Source organism: Dasypus novemcinctus, chromosome 12 (assembly GCF_030445035.2).
Source record: "Dasypus novemcinctus isolate mDasNov1 chromosome 12, mDasNov1.1.hap2, whole genome shotgun sequence".
NCBI lineage: Eukaryota > Metazoa > Chordata > Mammalia > Cingulata > Dasypodidae > Dasypus > Dasypus novemcinctus.
This window is the reverse complement of record NC_080684.1, coordinates 97423588-97434259: the sequence shown is the minus strand read 5'-3', so window position 1 is coordinate 97434259 and position 10672 is coordinate 97423588. Positions and strand designations below refer to the sequence as shown.

The 10672-nt window shown below is 57.4% G+C and overlaps 2 protein-coding genes across 2 annotated transcripts; both read left to right on the top strand.

Moving 5' to 3' along the window:
* The first annotated feature begins 598 nt into the window (after positions 1-598).
* On the top strand, positions 599-1663 carry LOC131280715 (galectin-2-like). The gene is made up of 3 exons (XM_058309126.2): positions 599-660; positions 1295-1451; positions 1529-1663. The coding sequence occupies exons 1-3, from the start codon at positions 599-601 to the stop codon at positions 1661-1663; spliced, it is 354 nt and encodes a 117-aa protein (XP_058165109.2).
* Positions 1664-3922: 2259 nt separating this feature from the next.
* Positions 3923-7804, top strand: LOC101424189 (galectin-2-like). The gene is made up of 4 exons (XM_004480021.3): positions 3923-4004; positions 6537-6619; positions 7256-7412; positions 7490-7804. The coding sequence occupies exons 1-4, from the start codon at positions 3999-4001 to the stop codon at positions 7634-7636; spliced, it is 393 nt and encodes a 130-aa protein (XP_004480078.1). The 5' UTR covers positions 3923-3998; the 3' UTR covers positions 7637-7804.
* Positions 7805-10672: the final 2868 nt, after the last annotated feature.

Below are 10672 nucleotides of genomic sequence, written 5' to 3'. Positions count from 1 at the left end.
ACCGGCTTGAGGGAAGCTGCTCCCAGCCTCAGTGTCTCCAAACGTCCCACAGCAGGGGCTCGGCCACTGTTTTTGGATGACTAGATGAAGTGAGCCAGTGGGAGGACGAGGGAAGTGAGGTTTGGCAAGTAATATCGGGGACATGTTCAGACACGTGACTTCTGGCATTTGTAGGTTTTTTTGTCCAGTCTGTTTTCTGCTGGTACAGTTTGGTTCCAAACTAATCAAACTTGCTTCTGGGGATCTGTTCAGGGCACCTGTGAGGCCGGCAGGCTGCAGTCTACCCATTTCTGGATGGGTAAACTGAGTCTTCCGCACTGAGCCCCCAGATACAGCCTGTGGGGTGGCTGGGAGTGAAGCACTTAGGGCAGGACAGGGGTGCGGGGAGGCCTTGCTTGGAGCGCTCTGGACGTTCCCTCCCCAGCAGGTGTGGGGAGCACTTCCCGTGCTTGGGACCCCACTGGGCAGGAGGACATGAGACAGGAGCTGCTTCATGTGCTGAAGGGCCCAGGCCCACGTGGGATTGGTCTTCTGAGGGGGCTCAAGTGAAACGTCTCTCTCTGCCCTAATTGCCCAGGAGACATTTGAAGTTACAAATATGCTCCGCATTTTCGGGACATCCCTGAAGATCAAGGGCAAAATTGCCAAAGATGCTGATCGGTGAGTTGGGGGGAAGGGAGCAGGTGGGGGCAGGAGGCAGCCTCGGTGCTCCGACCTTGGGCCAAGCGGTCTTTTCCACATCCTGGCAGCCTGTCACCCCACACCCCTGCTGGCTCTTCTTGCGGTAGGACGTGCCTTCACATCTGCACCTGGGTTTGGGGCCCTCAGAATTCACGCTGTGCCACGTCTCTGTTCCTTAGCCCCAGGAGCCACTGTAGGGGCAGGAGAAGCTCCTGGAGCTCTGCCCAGTGCCCAGTGGATCGGGGCCTCCCCTGCAAGCCACAACCTGGAAAGAATGACCAGACCCGATGTCCACCTGTTCATGAACGTTAAACCAGGGCTGACCTCCAGGGGGCGCTGACCGATGGTGTCCGCCCCCCTGCCCTAGAGCCCAGCAGAGGCAGAGCTCCGCCTCCAGGGGGCGCCTGTGAGCTGAGGGATTTCAGCATTTCTGGGGACTGATCTGTATCAGCTTTTCACTGTGAATGTCTTGGGGGCTCACCCCCCTTGTTTTAGCGCAGGGACCTGTGTTAGACAACTTATCTTTAGTGGCTCTTCCAGCCAAGACACCCTGCCCCAGGCTGTTCTACACAGCTGTGGCCCCTGCCCCTCACCTATTACCCTCCTCCTGCAGGTTTGCGATTAATCTGGGCCGGGGGCGGGACAAGCTGGGCCTGACCTTGAGCCCTCACTTGGACGAGTCCTCCATTGTCTGCACCCCATGGGATGGCACGTGGGGGCCTGAGAATGTGGAGAAACACATGCCCCTTCGCCCAGGGTCAGAATTCACGGTGAGGTCAAAGGGGCAGGGGGCCGGGGGCATGTGAAGGGGACCCCAGCCTCCCTGACACCCTCCTTGCCTCTGCAGCTCACTGTGGCCTTTGAGAGTGAGGGATTCAAGGTGACGCTGCCAGATGTGTATCAGTTCATCTTCCCCAACAGGCTGGGGCTCTGCCAGCTGCCCTACCTGAGAGTGGCGGGGGGGTCAGCATCTCCTCCCTGAAGTTTGACTGAGTGGGCAGCACCTGCCAGAAGAAAGGGACCAGCCAGAACCCCACCCATGTCCTCCTGAGTCACGCCAGGACCGGCAGCCCCCACTCCCCCACTCCCAGTTCCTGCCCCTCTGGTTCCATTTTCCTTCTCCAGGTTTCAGAGCAAATAAATGAACCCGCCTTTACGGAGCCTTTCTGTGGCAGGATCTGTGGTTTTTGCTTTTCATGCACTTTCATGCTCAGGGCGTCCTCACGATACAGAGGAAACTGAGGCACAAAGTCATAGGATTGCCAGGTGGGGGCTTAGGACAGGACGCATGTCACAGTTTATTCTCCCAGCCTCCTCAGAGAGCCCTCCCCTCATCTTGGCTCTCGCTTTTCACCAGAGAGTGTCACCTGTCCTGCGGGTGTATGGGGCAGAGGCTGCTTCCAGGCACCTGGGCCAGGGCTGTTCCCTGGAACTGCAGATGAGGCTCCCAGCTGGGCCTCTTATCCCAGGTGTGTTCCAGCCTGGCTGCCCATTAGCCCAGCCCTGGGCGAGGTAATAGACAATGGCCCCCAGGGCAGCACCACGAGCACTGGCCACCAGGAGCCGCTGCCATGTCGGTGAGGTCCTTGGCCCCCCAATGCCCACCCCCCTCCCCTCATCCATGCCCTGGCCCGGGTCACGGCGTGGGAGGCTTTGGGGGAGAGCATCGCTGCTTCTCTTGGGGCCCTAGATTCCCCGACTGTACAGCAAGGCTGAGGCACCCGTCACCTCCATGGCCCTTCAGCTTCGGGGTTCTCCCCTCCCCTGCCGCCCACCTGCTCCCCGAGCCTGAGCCTGTCTCTTTCCCTCTCCAGTCTCTCTTTTCTCATCACAAAGAATAATGACATTATGATACCAATAACTACAGTCTACTGAGCTTTGAAAAGGCAGACATTGATGCTAGGGGTGGAATAGCCCAAGGTGACAATTTACACTGCAGGGGGCGGAGTGAATTCTCTTGGAGGCTCCTGGTTCTTTGATTCTAACCCAGGCTGTGCCAGAACTTGCTGTGTGGCCTTGGGTAAGTTACAGCCCCCGCTGGACCTCAGATTCCCATCAGTGGAATGGGATCATCAGTGCCTCTGAGATACTTAGACTTGAGAGGGTCATGTGTGAATGGGATGATGCCCCCTCACCCCCCATGGAGGACCTTGGGGTCCAGGGACTTTCTCCTTTCCCGTCCTCACCCACCCGTCCCCTTTGCTTCCCACTCTTCCTCCTTCTCCAGAGACCACCCACCCAAATCCCTTCTATCACAGATGGTGAGTGAGACCCAGAAAGGGGCAGGGGAAACCCCAAGTCCCCCAGCCCAGCCCACAGGTCCGTGAGCTTCCACCCACGCCATCCAGGCCCGACTCCCCCACCCCAGGCCGCAGTCTCTATTTGTTGAGTGTAAAGAGGATGCCAGGCATGCACCCTCCAAAGGAGCTGACACCCATTTGCACAGAGGCACCTGCACATCCCCACTCCCATTCTGGGCTCTCAGGTGCATCTATCACAGCCAGGCAACCCCTGGAGACAGCCAGTTCTAGTTTCCCTCTCCCACCCTCAGGTAGAAATTATTGCGGAGGGAGGGGCTTGGTGGGAGGGGCAGGCAAAGCCCTGGGGGGAGAGCGGAGACTGGCCTTCCTAGGCCACCCGGCCTTAGGTGGGGCAGGCCCTGCTCTGTGGCAGGCACAGGCCACTGCTTCCCGTCCCTCCGGTCATGTCTGCCCCTTTGGAAGGTCCCGTCATCACCCTCATTGGGTACCCGCATCTCCAGGGTCTCGGGCTGCTGATTCCCTGACCCGAGGGTGCAGGTCAGCGCCGTTCTGGGCACTCCTCGCTGCTGTGTGCGCGCTCGCTGGTCACGTCCATGTTTCATTTGAGTGTGTTTTCGAGGGGCAGGTAGGATAGCAGGGAATGAGCAAAGCGCGGGCTGAGCGGACCACTTGGTGAATTCCAAAGGAGAGGCCACCCAGCGCCACAGTGGACGTGCCGGTGAGCGCATCTGCAGTTTGGAGACTGCAGTATTTAGAATAGTAAACAAATAAATAATAAACATTGTGCAGCCACCACAGAAAGTGTGTTGCAAAGCATTGGAAATCCACAATAAAATTTTATTCACCATGAGTATCAATAAAGTAAGTTCAGATGATGGAACCACCAAAAAAAAAAAAAAGGAACTGCAGATAAGGCTCCCCACTGGGCCTCTTAGGACAGGTGCAGCTCCGCCTTGGGTGAGGTAATAGATAACGGTCTAAGATACAAGCTGGACTTGAAGTGACACCCGAGCACTGGCCTGCAGGACCGAGGACGCTGCCCCAGGAGCCGCTGCCATGTCGGTGAGGTCCCCGGCCCCCCTGCCCACCTCCCTCCCCTCATCCACGCCCTCGCCCGGGTCAGGGGGTGGGAGGCTTTGGGGGAGAGCATCGCTGCTCCTCTTGGGGCCCTGGATTCCCCGACTGTACAGCAAGGACGCGGGACCTGTCACCTCCATGGCCCTTCAGCTTCGGGGGTCTGTCGCCTGCGCCCGGAGGCTGAGCCCGTCTCTTTCCCTCTCCAGCCTCACTTTCCTCACCAGTAAGAATCATGACGTCAGGATCCTAAAAACTGAAGTCTACTGAGCTTTTAAAAAGGCAGACACTGATGCTAGGGGTGGAATAGCCCAAGTGAGAATCTGCACTGCAGGGGCTGAGTGGATGGTCTTGGAGGCTCCTGGTTTTTTGATTTCAAACCAGGCCCTACCAGCGCTTGCTGTGTGGCCTTGGGCAAGTCACAGGCCCCCTCTGGACCTCAGATTCCCATCTGTGGCATGGGATCATCAGTGCCACCCTGAGGCTTAGACTCAAGTGGGCCATGTGTGAATGAGGTGATGCCCCCTCACCCCCCAAGGAGGACCTTGGGATCCAGGGACCTTCTCCTTTCCCCTCTTCACCCACCTGTCCCCTTTGCGTTCCACTCTTCCTCCTTCTCCAGAGACCACCCAGCCCAAATCCCTTCTATCACAGATGGTGAGTGAGACCCAGAAAGGGGCAGGGGTAACCCCAGGTCACCCAGCCAGTCATGGCAGAGCTGGGAGTCGACCCCACTGCCTGCACCCAGCCCAGCCCACAGCTCCGTGCACTTCCACCCCCCGCCCCCAGCTCTGCCTGCCCCACCCCAGGACGTAGTCTCTGTTGAGTAGAAAGACGATGCCCGGCCTGCACCCTCCAAAGGCTCTGACACCCTATTTGTGCAGACGCACCTGCAGCAGCCCCACCCATCCTGGGGGCTCGGATCATCATTCTCAGACAGGCAACCCCAGGAGGCACCCCAGTTCTCACTCTCCCACCCCCACCCAGATTTTCTTGGGAAGGGGCTTGGGGCAGCCAAAGCACTGGGATTAGATGGAAGATTGGTCTTTCCAGGCCACTGGGCCTTAGGCGGGGCAGGCAATGCCCTGTGGCAGGCACAGGCCACTGCTTTTTGTCCCTCCGGTCATGTCTGCCCCTTTGGAAGGTCCGTCATCACCCTTACTGGGTAACCGCATCTCCAGGCGGTGCAGTTCCTTGTCTGGCAGTAAGAGACTGACGGAGAGTTTAATCCAGGCTGCCCCTCCCAGCACTGAGACCTGGCGATTTCTCTAGGATCTGAGAGCTGCGCCTCCAGCCTCCCAATCCCACTTGCTCTAAGGCAGTAAATCACCCTTCGAAGATTTTAGTCCAGGGGACACCTGGCACTGCTGGAGCGAGGATTTGGTTGGCACAGCCTGGTGAGGGGGTGGCTGCTGGCACCGAGTGGGTAGAGGCCAGCGGTGCCGTGAAGATCCCACAGGGCAAAGAGCAGTCTCCCACTCCCAGCGATGAGTCCTGACCCCAAATGTGAAGTCCTGAGCTCCAGAGCCCTGCTCTCAGGCACCTGTCTCACCTGCCACCATCTCCTCTTTCTGACCTTCTCACACTTGTTGCCTCTGGGGGAGTCGGGCAACATCCTGCCGTCCTACCCCTGTGTGAAGGAGCAGCTCCCAGTCCTCCTTCCTGGGAAGGTGGCGGCTTTCGGCGGGTGGGGATCATCCTCCTGCGGCCACTGTCCTTGAAGCACTGGGAGGAGCCCCTGTCCAGGGAGCTGCTTCAGGGCTCTCAGGTTATGCTCCTCAGAGAACAGGGCTGGTCACTGAACAGAAATCCCAGACTTTAAAAATGGTCTGCAGGGAAGGATGTAGCTCAGGGGTTGAGCACGTGCTTCCATTTAGGGGGTCCTGGGTTCATCCCTGGTACCTCTTAAACCAAACAATCGAAAAGAACAAATGAAAAAACTAACTGTCATTGGGGAGCAGACGAAGCTCAATATTTGAGCACCTGCTTCCATGTACCAGGTCCTGGTTCCTCCCTGGGACTTCCTAAAAGAAGGAAAAGTTCTGCCTCTAATTACTCTAAATCTTTGGTGCCTGGTGTATATCATCAGTGTTCAGGCTCCAACTGCAGATGTCAAAAATGGGCCTTTTCTCCAAGTGGGGAAGGGGCTCTGCAGCCCTGTGTGGAGACCCTCCCTTGGCCCCAGCACAGCCCTGGGAAGCTCCCGCTCCATAGAAAGCCAGTCCCCACCCCGTCCTGCAGAAATAGGAGAGCAAATGGACAGTGAGCCCCCAGATGCAGCCTGTGGGGTGGCTGGGAGCAAAGCAGTTAGGGCAGGACAGGGGTGCGGGAAGCCTTGGTTGGAGCTCTGGACGTTCCCTCCCCAGCAGGTGTGGGGGGCATTTCCCGGGCTTGGGATCCCACCTGGGCAGGGGGACGGTGAGACAGGAGCTGCTTCGTGTGCTGAAGGGCCCAGGCCCACGTGGGATTGGTCTTCTGGGGGCCTCAAGTACAACGTCTCTCTCTGCCCTAACTGCCCAGGAGACATGTGAGGCTGCGAATATGGCCATGAAGTTGGGGACCACCCTGATGATCAAGGGCAAAATTGCCAAAGATGTTGATCGGTGAGTTGGGGGAAGGGGAGCAGGTGGGGGCAGGAGGCAGCCTCGGTGCCCAGACCTCGGGCCAAGCGGGCTTTTCCACATCCTGGCAGCCTGTCACCCCACACCCCTGCTGGCTCCTCTCACAGTAGGACGTGCCTTCACTTCTGTGCCTGGGTTTGGGGCCCTCACGATTCACTCTGTGCCACGTCTCCGTTCCTTGGCCCCAGCAGCCACTGTAGGGGCAGGATAAGTTCCTGTAGCTCTGCCCGGCGCCCAGTGGATCGGGGGCCTCCTTCGCAAACCCCAACCTGGAAAGACTGACCAGCCCTGATGTCCATCTCTTCATGCATGTTAAACCAGGGCCGACCTCCAGGGGGCGCTGACCGATGGTGTTCGCCGCCCTGCCCTAGAGCCCAGCAGAGGCAGAGCTCCGCCTCCAGGGGGCGCCTGTGAGCTGAGGGATTTCAGCATTTCTGGGGACTGACCCCTGTCAGCCTTTCATTATGAATGTCTCAGAGGATCACCACCTTGTTTTAGGGCAGAGACCTTGATTAAGACCACTTGTCTTTAGTGACTCTTCCAGCCACGACTCCCTGCCTCCAGGCCGTTCTATGCAACGGTGGCCCCTGACCCTCACCTATTTCCCTCCCCGTGCAGCTTTGCGATTAATCTGGGTGAAGGGCCCGAGAAGCTGGGCCTGCACTTCAACCCTCGCTACGACCAGTCTGTCATTGTCCTCAACTCGTTTGACGGCGGATGGGGGAAGGAGGTTGTGGTAGATCATCTGCGCTTTGTCCGAGGGTCAGAGATCACGGTGAGGTCAAAGGGGAAGGGACCTGGGAGGATGCCAAGGAGAGCCCAGCCTCGCTGCCACCCTCCTTCTCTCTGCAGGTCATAATGACCTTTGATAGTGACGGATTCAAGGTGACGCTGCCAGACTTGCACCAGATCAGCTTTCCTAACAGGCTGGGCCTCTCCCAGGCGCCCTACCTGAGCGTGGAGGGGGGGTTCACCATCACCTCCATGAAGTTTGACTGAGTGGCAGCACCAGCCAGAGGAAAAGGCCGAGCCAGAACCCCACCCACGTCCTCCTGAGTCATGCCAGGAGGGGCAGTCCCCACTCCCCAACTCCCAGTTCCTGCCCCTCTGGTCCCACTTTTCCTTCCCCAAGTTTCAGAGCAAATAAAATAACCTGCCTTTACGGAGCCTTTCTGTGGCAGCGTCTGTGGTTTTTCCTTTCCATGCACTTTCATGCTTAGGGCATCCTCATGATACAGAGGAAACTGAGGCACAATGTCCCAGGATTACCAGATGGGAACTGGGGCAGGATGCAGGGCCAGCTCATGCTCCCAACCTCTTCAGAGTCTGCCCCTCCTCAGGGCTCTTCCTTTTCCCAGAGAAAGTGCCAACTGTCCTGTGGGATCATGGGGCAGAGGCTGCATCCAGGCACCTGGGCCAGGGCTGTTCCCTGGATCTGCAGATGAGGCTCCCAGCTGGGCCTCTTATCCCAGGTGTGTTCCAGCCTGGCTGCCCGTGAGCCGAGCCCTGGGCGAGGAAATAGACAATGGCCCGTAGGGCAGCACCCCAGCACCGTCCTGCAGCACCGAGGACGCTGCCCCAGGAGCCGCTGCCATGTCAGTGAGGACCCCGGGCCACACTGCCCACTTCCCTCCCCTCATCCATTCCATCGCCTGGGCCAGGGGGTGGGAGGCTGTGGGGGAGAGCATCGCTGCTCCTCTTGGGGCCCTGGATTCCCCGACTGTACAGCAAGGACGAGGCACCCATCACCTCCATGGCCCTTCAGCTTCGGGGTTCTCCCCTCCCCTGCCACCCACCTGCGCCCGGGGCCTGAGCCTGTCTCTTTCCCTCTCCAGCCTCACTGTCCTTAGCAGTGAGAATAATGACATCTTGATAATAACAACTAAAGTTTACTAAGCGTTTTAAAAAGTCAGAAAGTGATGCACAGGCGTGGAATAGCCCTCGGTGACAATCTAAAAAAGGGGGCAGAGTGGATGCTCTAGGAGGTCCTGGTTCTTTGATTCTAAACCAGGCCTTGCCAGAGTTTGCTGTGTGGTCTTGGGTAAGTTACAGCCCCCTCTGGACCTCAGATTCCCACCTGAGGAATGGGATCATCAGTGCCACCCTGAGGCTTAGACTCAAGTGGGCCATGTGTGAATGAGGTGATGCCCCCTCACTCCCCAAGGAGGACCTTGTGGTCCAGGGACCTTCTACTTTCCCCTCTTCACCCACCCGTCCCGTTTGCTTTCCACTCTTCCTCCTTCTCCAGAGACCACCCAGCCCAAATCCCTTCTATCACGGGTGGTGAGTGAGACCCAGAAAGGGGCAGGGGTAACCCCAGGGCACCCAGCCAGTCATGGCAGAGCTGGCAGTTGACCCCACTGCCTGCCCCCAGCCCAGCCCACAGCTCCGTGCATTTCCAACCCCCCAGCTCTGCCTCTCCCACCCCAGGGCGCAGTCTCTGTTGAGTGGAAAGAAGATGCCAGGCCTGCACCCTCCAAAGGATCAGACACACTATTCGTGCAGAAGCACCTGCTTCAGCTCCCCCCATCCTGGGGCTCGGGTTCATCTATCTCAGCCAGGAAACCCCAGGAGGCACCCAGCACCAGCTGTTGCTGTCCCATCCCCCCAGATTGTCTTGCAGGAAGGGGCTTGGTGGGAGGGGCAGGCAAAGCCCTGGGAGGAGACGGGCGACTGGTCTTCCCAGGCCGCCCTTCCTTAGGTTTGGCAGGTGCTGCTCTGTGGCAGGCACAGGCCACTGCTGTCCATCCCTCTGGTCATATCTGCCCCTTTGGAAGGTCCCGTCATCACCCTCATTGGATAACCGCATCTCCAGGCGGTGCAGTTCCTTGTCTGGCAGTAAGAGACTGACCGAGAGCTTCATCCAGGCTGCCCCTCCCAGCACTGAGACCTGGCGATTTCTCTCAGATCTGAGAGCTGCGTCTCCAGCCTCCCAATCCCACTTGCTCTAAGGCAGTAAATCGACCTGGGCAGATTTTAGTCCCAGGGGACACCTGGCACTGCTGGAGCGAGGTTTTTGGTTCACACATCCTGGTGGGGGTGGGGTGGGGAGGGCTGCTGGCACCGAGTGGGTAGAGGCCAGGGGCGCTTAAAGACCCCACAGGGCACAGAGCAGACCCCACCCCCAGCAAAGAGTCCTGAGGCCCCCAGTGTGCTATGATGGTCATGAATCTTTCTTCCTTGTTTCATTTTGCTGGTGACTGTTTATGTGCACATAACGAATTTCTTCGTCTTCTTCCTCAAACTCTCCCCTTATCATATAACAAGTTGTACCGTTTCATGTACTAATATTTGAGGTTATCAAGATTCACACTGAATATTACCCAAGACCTTGCACCCTCTTCTGTATGAAATTAATGTTTTTCTGGTATACGCTGTAGAGTTGAACATCGTCAGGCAGATACAGATATATATACATATGCATGTCTGGTATAGTTTTACTTAGAGACTAAGTATGGTTTAAGGTAACGTGTATGGTTGCCAAGTTGAAAATGGCTGGACTGTGATGGGTAGGCTGTCGAGTCAACTCGCCCAGGTAAATGTGTCTAAGCAAGGAATTGGTCAAGCAAACACTGGGGTAAGTGTAATACAAGGGCATTTATGGACTTAGTCTCCAATGACTTACTGCAGTGGTAAATCACAGATAAATGATTACATCAGTCAGGGAGATTGCCATCATCAATGAGTGACGCTTAACCCAATCAGTTGAATGCCTTAAAAGGGGAAGTGATTCCCGCATTTGGAGAGAATTTCCCAGCTCGTCTTCGGACAGCCAACATCTCCCAGAACTCGTGATGAACCTTCACTGGACTTTCACTGCAGCCCCTGGTCGCAGCCTGCCTGCGCAACCTGGACTTGTGCATCCCCACGGCTGCGTGAGAGACTCTTACAGAATCGCATATTATTGACAGATGTCTCTTGTTGATTCTGTTTCCCTAGAGAACTCTGACTACTATGGCTTGGTACCCGGAGTGGGGTACTGAGCTCCAGAGCCCTGCTCTCAGGCACCTGTCTCCCTGCCACCATCGCCTCTTT

Bases quoted from the DNA above. Each gene is read 5' to 3' on its own strand.
- LOC131280715 (XM_058309126.2), top strand. From the start codon at position 599: ATGCTCCGCATTTTCGGGACATCCCTGAAGATCAAGGGCAAAATTGCC. The intron at 661-1,294 runs GTGAGTTGGGGG...CTCCTCCTGCAG, and splicing joins ATTGCCAAAGATGCTGATCG to GTTTGCGATTAATCTGGGCC. The intron at 1,452-1,528 runs GTGAGGTCAAAG...TTGCCTCTGCAG, and splicing joins GCCCAGGGTCAGAATTCACG to CTCACTGTGGCCTTTGAGAG.
- LOC101424189 (XM_004480021.3), top strand. The intron at 6,620-7,255 runs GTGAGTTGGGGG...CTCCCCGTGCAG, and splicing joins ATTGCCAAAGATGTTGATCG to CTTTGCGATTAATCTGGGTG. The intron at 7,413-7,489 runs GTGAGGTCAAAG...TTCTCTCTGCAG, and splicing joins TCCGAGGGTCAGAGATCACG to GTCATAATGACCTTTGATAG.